Below are 12,183 nucleotides of genomic sequence, written 5' to 3'. Positions count from 1 at the left end.
TATATTTTGGAAACACGTCGTAGCGGGCATTTCATTATCAAATATTCGATGGTGTCAGTGATACAATGTCAAGTACAATCGTTTCTAAACTGTCTATTTTCCTTTGGGGAAAAATTGTGCTCGCGGTGCCGTTTTTATACTAGCAAACCAATCCAACACGACCCCACAACGTACTAGTACCCCACAGTTCGTATCCTATCTAGTTGCATAAATTAGCACATCATAAACACTTCACAAGTGCTATAATCACACTAAATACACCGTTCAATTGTAGAAGTAGTTGTAGTAGTGTTTCGCACAAACACAACACGGCAAGGGGTACACAATCCGCACAACAGGTACTAGCATTAGGACATGAGCAAATCTTTGGCCGGAAATCGGCAACACAAACTCTGCTTGTACCGTTATTTACACAGACTAGCATTCAAAATATATCTAAAAATACGAGGATTTTTCTTTAACACACAGGCTTGCTGTATTTTCTGAGCTTCGTAAGTCGTACATTTGAGCTTGAGAACACATTTAGGCACGATTCACGCCTTTTTTTAAAACTAGGCATCGTGGACTACAGCTTCGTGTGTATAAAAAGATATAAAGTGAAGTCTAGTGCATACGTGTACTTTAACTTTGGTTGAATCTGACAGTAAAGAAGTAGACTTCACTTTATTTCTCTTAACGCTCAGAAATAAAGCTATAGTCTACGACAGAAGTATACTACGAGGTCTAGTATAGTTTCAAAAACAAGCGTAAAGGTACGTTGATGAAGGTTAGAAGTGTAAAGGTACATAAGGTTGGAATTTCTTTTGGCTATAGACTGCGCGCAATGTTTTAATTGTAGCATTTCAAGGATGTATACGGTGTATCATATTGTTGGGGTAAAATATGTCAGTGTAAATTAGAATGTCGTGAATGTAATGAATTCATCGATTGTCTATTCCCATGCACTGAAAGATATCTTTCTAGACATCTAGGTTCGAGCAGACTAGCGGTGTCGCGCCAGTGAAGTGGCGGGGAAAAAGCGCAGGCAGCCCGAGGCACATCCAACCGGGGCTACGCTGATTGACTCTGGCACGAGACGCGCCAGAAATGTAGACAACCTTCCCAAACACAGCGTCGGGCTTTAAGCGGCCTGGTTTTTCCGGTAAGACATGACAAGTCTTTGAACTTGAACTCACCAAGGGACCTACAGGGTACACTGAGACGTCAGGTTTTACCCAGTATCAGAACACAAACATGGGAAGAGTTGACATGGGCGAGAAATTACTTAGACGGAATAACACATAAGATATGGACGCAAGGCACGGTGCTCAAAAATTCGGAACTAGAGTAAAATAACTTAAAAACAAAACAAAATATTGCAATGAAAGGCAAGGAAAAAGAAGAAAAACATCAAATGAAAACACTTTCTTTGATCACGAGGTGTAATATCAAAACAGGCACTATTCAGTGTTTTGAAGTTAGAATATTCCAATTTTTTGCAACTTTCCGAGGCATAAATCTATGTGTTTTGTTAACTTCTTTAATAATTTTTGTCGGCTAAGTATACACCCATGAACTTAAAGCACTGCTAGAAGTGAACCAGTGTTCCGTATAAAAAAATGGTTTCCGGCGTGTCAGTTCGTAATTTAATTTTGCAGGTTTCAGTGGGAGTGGTTTATCCGTGAAATCATTTATTATTTTTTGTCGTGTCAATGTCGCGGGACTTGCGTGCTAAGCACGTGTGAAGTGTGCTCACACACACAGCGCACCGCGACAAACCGTCGGTACATCAATTTACCAAACAAACACTGGTAAGTACCCGATAATTACCAACAATAGCAAAACCTTAGCACCTCACAAGAGCCCATCACAACAGTGTGTTGTTGACAAACCATCGCGGTCTACTGCCAAATATAAACTCTCTAGGCACTTCATTGAACGGTTTATTTCTATATTGACGATGAGATACTTTGCTATTTTTCCTTCCCAGAAAGAAAATACAGTCGCTTGTATCTTACATGTAAGTGTTTCCATAAGGGTACGGACTTTCTCTCACCTTATCTTTAGAACGACGTGTAACTGAAAACTTCCTGGAGAGTTTGTCAACACCAGATGACTAGTTGGGAGGGACTGAGGGGACACAGCGATGGTTATCCGCGCTGGGAATCGAACCCGGCACCTCTACACGTCACATTTTCTACCTCAATGGCAACCAGCATTGGTGTACTACAAACTGGTTCGGTTATAACTGTCTAGAGTATGTTCTATCCCCTTTTCATATACGAAATTTTGCAACACAGGAGAGTGACTGAGGACACAGCGATGTTCTTTCACTGTGGGAATCGAACCCTGCACCTCTGAATACATTTTCTACCTCCATGGCGCCCATCTTTATTATAATACAAACTGGTTCGGCTGTAACTCTATATCATATTATATACCCTCTTTGTAAACGAATTTTTTTCAAACATTTGAATAACTAGTACAAGTATCTAGACGTTTTTCTTTCTTTGAAGACAGCTTACCGCGTTTTTCTGTTCTCACGAGGTGACAAACATTCTTTAGTGTCGTCTCTTTATCTCATAATAGCTCACCACAGTAATTGCACGCAGGGGGCATTCAGGGCTGATTCAGACAGACTAGGTATTGTAGTAAGGCCAGAGAAGAGCCACAGGCACTAAAGACCCACAACAGAACACTTCGTCCTCTTTAAAACACACTGTTTTGTGAGGAAAGATGTTGAGGAGGGGACATGCCACGTAAATAGGTTGCGGACTAAGGTTTGAGGAAACCCTAACAGTTTTCTTTGACAGGTCTTGACAATAAAGCAGAACACACGACTATAGTTATAGGCGCGACTAACCTGAACAACTTCTTAGAAATCATAAGATTCTTATACGAAAACCTAAAAGTACATTTAGCTGGCTATTGGAGTCCTGGGGAAGCCGAGGAGTTACTTTATTGAATTCATAAACGTATTTTAGATTGTGTATTATGTGTATACGCAATAAGAACGCTATATCATTAAGAATAGCCCATAGTCGTGTTTGTTTTCTACTTTGTAATGTTAGAATGTGGTATTTCTTTTTTCAATTTCTCATGTTTTACAATTTGTATCCTCTAGATCTCTGCATTTAGCCCATCTGGGCAGGAATATGCAACAAAGACTATAATTATAAAAATTATTTTCCCAATGACCTACAAACCTTATGAAATTACGGAACTACTGTTTATAGCGTTTGTGTGGGTTTTGCATTCTCCGTGAAAAGAAACAGTAATTCAAACCACACCCGCACCCCGTTCCCATCGAACAGAGAAGACAGCTTCACGCGATAAGAAAGTTTACAGAGATCAGCACAACGATGCTTTAAACTGTTCTGCTACGATGGCTGACTTGAGACGACAAGCGCGACAAAAGATCCATATGTGGCTAATAGTCTCCAAACGTTTTCTTTCAGACATTCTGTGGTGATAAGTGTTAGGGAGGAGGAGTAAGGAAGTCTCTTACCTTGCATGTAGCCGTTGGGTTCGGGACTTTTACGTTTTCTCGGTCGGCCTTTATGTATGGCGCCGACCCCGTTGTAAAACTGCGCCCCCGTCGGTGAGGTCGGGGTCTGGGACGGGCTACAGGCGGCGCCGAGTGGAAGGTGCCCCGCTTCCCCGTGAACCAACGTCTCGTAGTCGTAGCGACAGTACACGGTGTCCCCTCGCATGCCAAACTGGTCCCCGGTCGTCAGAGGACGGTTGCAAGTCTCGCACATAAAACAGTTCAGGTGGAAGACCAGATCACGGGCACGCATGACCATTTCACTGGCGGAGATTCCCAGGTGACAGCGCGCACACCGCTTCACTGAGAACCGTCTGTCAGAAAAAGAAAAAAAAGAAAAACAAGATGGAGGCGTCGTCCTGTAATATTACATTAGTTAAAAATACAACAACAGTGCATCAAATCAACGTGCAGCGTCCAGTACTAACAGACGACTTGCTAAAAAGTGCATACAAATGCATCAAAGGTATCTTGAGTTATAGCTGCGAACACACAGACACAATCACAATACCCCCGTAGGAGATGAACCTCCTTCATGGAAATAACAACAAAACAAACACGTCAACAGTTAACAAACTTTCACACATAAATGATATCTTCTTCCAACAACAGTGGGCGTGTATACTGTACCTAGCCATAGTACATTTGCGTATATAGAACACTTGACTACACGTAGATCATATACTTTGGAAGCCACACTCTACACAATACAGTAGTATTCAAGACTGCTATTGAAATGTGGAACACTGTAATTTAGTGATGATTCACTTCAGGCTACGAGGTGGTTGTGTGCAGTGGTTTATGTGAAGTTTTAGCTCCACTTCGCTTGGCGTTTTGTTACAAGAGCAATTCCCCTTGGGGGGAACATTACACATTTGTCGTAGGTCGTCTGAGAAGGAAAACTCGAGAGCCTTTTTATCGCTGAAAATCAGACAAGGCTAAGCTTTCTAAACGTTCGTGCCTTTTCTGTTTTGCTGCATGACTCTGTTTGTGTAGAATAGTCACCTAAACGTTACTACACTTTTTGTATATCAAGCTTTTGCGACAAACAACTATTTCCGGTATTCTAGTGTCACAATAGAAATACTAGGACGACGAAATTGCAGGACCTCTGCAGTTGAAATGTTGAACGGTTTATACTTTTGTTTCAAATCTTTAAAAAAATACTTGTATTCCTCTTTGGCGTATTTTGTTTAGAAATTGGCGAGAAAATAACGTTTTCTTAGACGACAGGGAAGCGTTTATGTACATAGTTTGGCGGTTTGAACCGGTAGTTTCAGAGGACATTAGTCATATCTACTACAAGTATTCTCGGTTGTTGGTCTCACGAACAGAAGTGCGTTCCTTATATGATGAATGCTAAAAGAGTTTAACAGAAGACACAGCTACACTTATGTCCATGAATTAGCAATATTGGGTCACAGAATAATCAATATAGTTATGATTATGATATAAAGTGCGTATAACACAAACCTATAGTAGTCTTGTTTGCAGTATATGGATCCGTCCTTGGCGAAACATGTCAGCTCCGACTCTAGCCTCAGTTTACACTCACAGCACTTCAGGCAGCGGAGGTGCCACTGTTTATCCACGGCCAGCAGGTAGTAACGGTCGACGATCCGGCCGCCGCACCCAGCGCACACACCAGGCTTTTCCTCGGGGTGGACCACCGGCATGGCCCGCCCGTGCTCCCCGCTCGCCCCGCTACTTCTACTACACCCCGTCGGCAGCGTCGTGATATCCTGCAAGAGGAATTCGTCAAGGGCAGTTGAGGAGACCTGAACCTCACAAGGCTCCCCCGCACAGTTGCACCCAAGCATGAAAACGGTTATGGTCTCCGACGATGTTCTTACAACAAAAAGAAAACTCTTCTACGATCAGACCACGACCGGGAGGACAGTGGACGGGACGGTCTCGGCACACCGACTGTCGGACGGGCCAGCCACACTGGTGTGACTCCCCTCTGAGTGCGCAGGTCAGAACAGCTGGTTCTCGTAACACAACACGGAGCCACCCCTCCAACTCCCCGCCTCTGACAGCCCACTTAGCTCGCGAGACTTCGCTACAACTCGCGCGAGAACTTTTTTCACGAGCACGACATCTAGTACCGGTTTCTTATCCCCCAAGCAGAGGTTTTGGTCGGGGGGCTTGTGTTAGCAGTAGCCGCGATTTTAAACGTCTCCCTCCGTTCAACTCTGCTACAGAACAACGGAAGGGAGACGTTAAAAATCGTGGCCACTACTAGCCACCCCCCCCCCCATCAAAACCTCTGCTTGGAGAATACCAGTTTACAACCTACCAGCATGGTACTTCATTAGATACACAAGTTTTAATCCCAAACCACCAAAAATAACATTTTTAAACGTTTCAGCACAGTCCTGTTAACACACAACACTAGAACGTGACCGTTCTTATTCGTACCTCGCAGTTGGCCGTAAACACAATCGTTTAAAATATGACGGCTGCAAAAAAATCCCGGCGGGCGTGAATGCTGCTTACTCACCCCAAACAACCCTGCGAGCAAAAAAGGAAGTACTCCTATCTCGATAACGATCTAATCTTCACCGCAAAGTGAGGAAAATAAGGCTTCCATGTACGTACAGTATGTCCTCTGGACCCGTATTCAGACCAGGCTACCAGACACTCGTTTAGTGCTTAGACAAGCCTGGTTTGTACAAGTTTTCTCGTTAAAGACAGTAACTATTTTAGGAGTGATAGTTGCGTGCAGAAGTTTTTTAAGAGCAAGGAGAAAGAGTGTGTAGGCGGAAGGAAACTACCCCGCTGTGGTTTGGTCCCCTCACACGCGAAACCTTCACGGGAAGCCAACGGGAACAACCGAACCAAGGATCATCATATGTCTCAAGTGTGCCGCCATATCCTAGTTTAAACACGCTACCGTAACATAACGTTAGAACACATACAAACGTTGTTAGGTTAGCGTGACGCAACACAACGTTAAACGCATAGTAGAAACATTGCCGTAACCCTACCGTAACGCAAAGTTTAGACACTTTTAAACGCTACATACATGATACAACGTTTAAACACATGTAATCGCTGCCGTAATACAACGTTTAAACATATGTTAACGCCACCGGAAAACAACGTTTAAACACATATAAACACTACACTAACGCATGCAACGTTCAAATATATACAAAATGTAATGCCAATGTCAACATTTACATAGGTAAGAAGAGAAACTTTAGTTATTCAGTTTCAACCGACTTTTACATTGCAACGCGCTTGTTATGACAAAAAATATGCCTTGGATATGTACTATCAAGTCGCTTTCTAGTACTGTTTGGCCGAATCATTCCCTACGTACAAATTATAATTAGTACCGTAGATATAGAAACTTACTGTAGAATAACAATATAGAATGATTTTGTACTCATGTATACCTTTGTTTTACCTTACATTTGTATTTCGACATTGTTGTCAACATGCAATTAGCCTACGGGCATGAATTTGCAATAAACTATCATTATGATACAAAACAGAAGGCGCAATGAAGTTATTGTCTACCACAATTTAGGGGACACCTTTCCTGGGGTTTTGGTGGAGGCGTAGTGAAGTTGATACCCCCCCCCCCCCCTCTTCGCCGTTATAGTGGTCCACAGTCCAAGAGAGAAGGGTATTACAGATATTCTTTTAAAAACTTTACCACAAAAAGCACTGTACACGTTCATGTGTAATTCAATTATATTTCTTGGCCCACATTCTACGTTACACATTTTGCGACATGCATCTATACCTAACGTAAAGAAACAACCGTCTCCGCTTTTCGTACTGTTTTTAAAACCCCCGTTCCCGACTTTACCATCCATCTAATTTGCATTTAAGGCTTTACTGTCTTGTCTTGTACTCTTCTGTCTTCCTTCAACAAAAGATGCTCAAAGGGAATTCGAAGTACAAGAATGCCATTGGCACTACGAAAGAACACATTGCACCAAGCGGTCAACAACGCCGCCATCTTTAAAAAGGGGCTCCCAGAAAGATACTTTCGTCAAGTGGCACGGTTAATTGAGGTGAAGTGGGGAGAAATTCTACCCAGCAGGTGAACAAACACCTTACGGTGGCGCGAGAAAGAAAAATCGAAGTAGCACAGTTTCCGTGTGTTTGCTCTTACATTAAGGACACATTGAGATACATTTTCCTACAACAATGTACATTTTCTACATACCTAACCATTGTGCGACTTGCCAATGTCTTTACAAATCAAATTGTCTTCAGAACACTTACGAATATGGAGAATCTATTCTATTGGGACAGTTTGTTTTTGCATGGCTGAAGTAAGGCGAAATCTAGTTGTAAAGTAAGGTAAAAAAAATTTAGGTCCGTAGATAATGTTGAAATGACTACGGCTTATAATAAATGATTATTCAAGAAAGTCAAAAATATTTAGTTTTGATGTACAAAACGTTGATGAGAGAAATTCTGGGTAGTATGCAGTATTTGCTATTCTTTAGGTCCCGGACACTTTTGTCGTACAACCATCGCACGATCGCAAACCGAAAGCATTTTTGGGGTAGCCGTGCATGTTTTGTATAAAACTCAACTGTCTTGTTACAGAAAAGGCTGTCTTAGATGCGTGTTGGCGGTTGGTTCTGTCACAGCCTACTTGAAAATTCTATGACATAAAAATCGTACGTTCGACCTACGACATTGCGACAACAGTTTCTTTGTGTTATGACCCTGCTAGGATTTCAAGTCTTCAATTGTCACAGACTTTAGAAAAAGGGGCCATATTGTCTATCGTCTGCTCCGAAAGAATCTAGACGCCACGGCTAATACCGTTCTCACGGAAAGAGACAGTAACGTTATCTGGGAAAGTCTCGGTGCCTTCTTGTTGTATGCGTTGTCACTCGACAACTTACGGAATATCCCAGGGCCTGTACGGAAAGTCAACGTCTACAGACTAAACAACTACTCAAGCATGGAAAAACAAATAAACACAATGGTACACTACTCACTAGGGAAAGCACAAACACCTAACAGACAAGATAGTCAATTTTATCAAGACCTCTTTTTTCAACTAAGAAAAGCTTACAAAATAGAACAGATCTTTATGGTTGGGGTTGTGAGAAATCGTGCAGTTTTACCAACATCTAATTTTTCTTGATGTTTGGCACAAAAGAACGTTTATATCAATTAAGTCATTGGAATCTTACGCCCCTTTCCTTTGTGTGGTAGGTTTGCGAGGTCACCAAAGAAAATTGAGCTCATTTTGTTAATCTTTGCACAGAAATAATACGCCTGCAAATATATTTAGACATTTCTTGCTCAGTCGTTTGCCATACCTTCGTGATCTTGTCTAATTCTTCACATATTTCTTCAGAAATATTATCTACGTTTTTAAGAAGATATAAACTACGGATGGTATATGTGTGAAGCTATGCCAAGTCGTTTCAAAGGTAGTCTTCATTTTTCTCTATATGGGTAATACTAGCCTGCAAATGATAACTTCAAAAGCTGACATGCATAAGGTTATGATAAGGAATACGTGTATATATACCCGTCTTAAAACCGAAGCAGAAAACGTTAGACGTATACGACTACGGAAGAGTTTGAACAGTTTCGCTGGATGTAACGTTAAGTGACAACCGTGAAATCTCTAATCGCAGTAAACAGATCTCTGTACAGATAAAACACTCTCTATTCCTACAAACGAAAAGAAAACAACAACAACATCTTCACCTGAGGAAAAAGCACCCCGTGGCTTTGGGGGTATCTCTCCCGGCGAGCTGGTCTTGTGTTCACCGCAGGGAGGCAGTAGTGGTGGTCGGCGTGCCTACCACAGGGGTTCCGCCCAGTACGACTACTTACTCACGGCGATTTCATACCACGGTGAACACGAATCGGCCTGACAGGCCCGCCTGGTGGCAGGGGCAACACAGGTAGTTATCAAGCGGGCGTGAACACACCGTGCCCCGCCTGTTCTACTAGCGGGGGCGGCTGGTTCAGGACCCCGTGTGTAATCAGATCGAGCTCGGGGAGCCCTCCACAGGGCAATTAAGGTACCATCTAATAAAGCAGCTCGTTCGCTGCGCTCTCGGATTTAGAAACATCGGAAGATCGATGACTGTGAGAGAGGCAGCCCAATTTGACAAGGGGCTGTTGATACCGGTTAGGGTCATACCTGTCAACACATATCGATCGATGGCAGTCAAACTTTCTCAGGATCGACAAAAGTCAGAATCTCAACATCTGATCAACTGAGAGTATTGTACTTTGTGCGTATGTACATGGACAGATTAAGAAAATTGATATTGATAGAACTGGAAGGTAAAATAACAAGATATGAGTGAATCGGAAACCAGCCCTGTGGCAATTATACGTCAAGACGTAATCCTGAATTTGCGTTCTTTGTTTAAAATCATGTTAACAGATGTCGCTTGTTGTTTTTCGTATGTTAGTGGTTCGTTTCAGTACTTGTAGTCAGTCACAGTCCCTACCACCCCCCACCCCCCCACATACACTCACACACGTACTGTAAACAGTGCCATCTGAATCATGGCGGGCATGTTACGACAAACAATACAAGACTTGTTATCAACATGGCTATATGTCACCGGCCACAATGTGAGGTCTGGCGGCGATGTGTGTGTGTCCGCCCGCCCGTACCTTATGTTCTTCCGCGGCACGATCACAGCACGCCCCACCTGCTCAACTCCCCTCAGCCGTGTCCAGATGGTACCCGGTGGTTTTCCTAACCCCCACCGCCCCTTAGATCGATAAAGAAACCTAGAAAGAGACGATTTTGAACACACGCGCTCTTTACAGTTGTGCCCCCTTGCCTGGGGTGAAATCTGGAGTGAAAAATTTTCCGGGCTGTGTGAAAAGAGTTCCCATAGCTTGAGGGCAAAAAACTCCCAAGACAATACATTCTAAATCGTAAAATGGCGATAAACAGTGACCCTTATCTCTAAAAGGTGGAAAACATTTTGTCCAAGGTGTGATCTTCAATTGGACGGGAAGATTTCGTTTAAAAAAGCGCGTTGTGTCTTTCTTTTGTTAACTGCGATAGTTCGGTATCTGTATTACGATCAGCAGCAATACCAAGACGATATATTTATATCTTGACATGGTTAACATTTAGAAACGAGAAAATCTTTCAAAAATCTTACGCAGGTGTTTCTCAACTAGTTTACGTGTGTAGAATCTGTACGTTTAGCCTTGTGTGACACGGGAATTTAACAAATACTCTACACAGTTCGAGTTTAAGATAACTTCTCGAAACTCACGCATAGACTACACAATACAGACGTTGTTATTGTCAGGTTTTTATCTGAGGTGGACATCTTTGACTCGTCTAAGAGAAGTCACAAGTCATTATCTTGTCAGTTTACGGACACTTACATTTATCATTTAAAGGTGGCAGCACTGGAAAATGGGACTGAAATACACCTAATTTTCAGGACGACTAGAACATCATACGTTTTGCAAAAATGTTAACGTTCTTTTAGGGTTGAAAGAAACGCTTATATTAGTAAAAGGAACGGGTTGAAAAGTTCGTAAAGTAGGTACGTATAAACAGTTGCTTTTTAGTTGACTGACACCTCGAGCGCTGTACAGAAATTCGCCCAGGTATCACTAATAAGGGAATCATAGGATTTGTGTTGTTGTATTATGTGTACACAGGGTTGTGATCTCGGACCGATTTTACACGCTATTACACCGCAGTTATGCCTGATAATGCGGCACGATGGAGGCGCTGTATTGTCGCGCTGTCAATCTTAACTTAAAACTGACACAAAAATTCTCAAGGTTCTCCCAATGTTTCATAATATAACAGCTAAGAATATGGTCAGTATAGTTTCAGTTTAAGGCCATTCAGTACGTTCGTTCAACATTCGTTGTTTATTTATTTATTTACAAACAACGTAACTCTAGGTGCCCTGTATTGTTTACCTCCGTAAATGATATGAACGTTACAATTTGTATTTTATCCATTTAAGTATCGGTGGTAGAAAGTTTATGTATTTCAAAGGTTATGGTTTAGTTTTTTTTGTTTTGAAAAACATATACGTTCAAAATTTGGTGTCATATAAATTAACCTTGGGGTGGTGAATTCCTTAGCATCACACTACAAAGATATCAATTCAATGTATCAATATGCACAATTGCATTCTTCGTAGTGTATTTTAAAAGGTCGTACTTTGAAACACAAGTATGGGAAAATTTCTCAGCTTTCTTTAATCTATAGATACATTCTTACCGTATGTTTTCAATATATGAAACAAAATATGAAAACTTATGAAAATATTCGTACACTCACATATATTTTCGAATCGTTCTTATCAGAAATATGCTTTTGTTAATATGCTGAGCTTTAGAAGAGTATAACTAGAAAAAAATAGTATTCTAAAGGTCATTGATAACGTTATTAAAAGATAAAATCTTGAACCCCAGTCGGTATGATGCGAGAAAAGTGTCCTATAATTCAGTCTTTGTGGGTTTAGTTTGAAGCTCAAACCAGCTCGACCCCTCCGCTGTCTCTTTTTATAAACACGACCCTGGATAAATCCCATAATACCCTGTCCTAACTCGGACGTCAGAGGAGACAAAGACCAGTTCACCTCAGACAAAGGGACGAGTCTTAAGTCAAACTACTGAAATTTTCCGCTAAAATTACTCTTAATCATACACTTACC

At 41.8% G+C, this 12,183-nt stretch overlaps 1 protein-coding gene across 3 annotated transcripts in view; it reads right to left on the bottom strand.

Annotated features, from left to right (window-relative positions):
* Positions 1–10,327, bottom strand: part of LOC136441881 (LIM/homeobox protein Lhx9-like) — a 34,647-nt gene extending 24,320 nt beyond the window's left edge. Inside the window, exons 1-3 of one of the 3 annotated variants that reach the window (XM_066438425.1) lie at positions 10,154–10,327; positions 5,000–5,268; positions 3,488–3,840 (exon numbers count right to left, since the gene is read on the bottom strand). In XM_066438425.1, the coding sequence (XP_066294522.1) occupies positions 3,488–3,840; positions 5,000–5,202 (556 nt within the window). In that variant the 5' untranslated portion in view covers positions 5,203–5,268; positions 10,154–10,327. Of the gene's footprint in view, positions 1–3,487; positions 3,841–4,999; positions 5,609–9,226; positions 9,350–10,153 lie in introns of those variants that run through there. The other 2 variants (XM_066438426.1, XM_066438424.1) reach the window with 2 other exon arrangements.
* Between the last annotated feature and the right edge of the window lie 1,856 nt (positions 10,328–12,183).

This window comes from Branchiostoma lanceolatum, chromosome 9, assembly GCF_035083965.1.
Source record: "Branchiostoma lanceolatum isolate klBraLanc5 chromosome 9, klBraLanc5.hap2, whole genome shotgun sequence".
Lineage (NCBI taxonomy): Eukaryota > Metazoa > Chordata > Leptocardii > Amphioxiformes > Branchiostomatidae > Branchiostoma > Branchiostoma lanceolatum.
The sequence above is the reverse complement of the archived record's forward strand: the minus strand, read 5'-3'. Positions and strand labels throughout refer to the sequence as shown.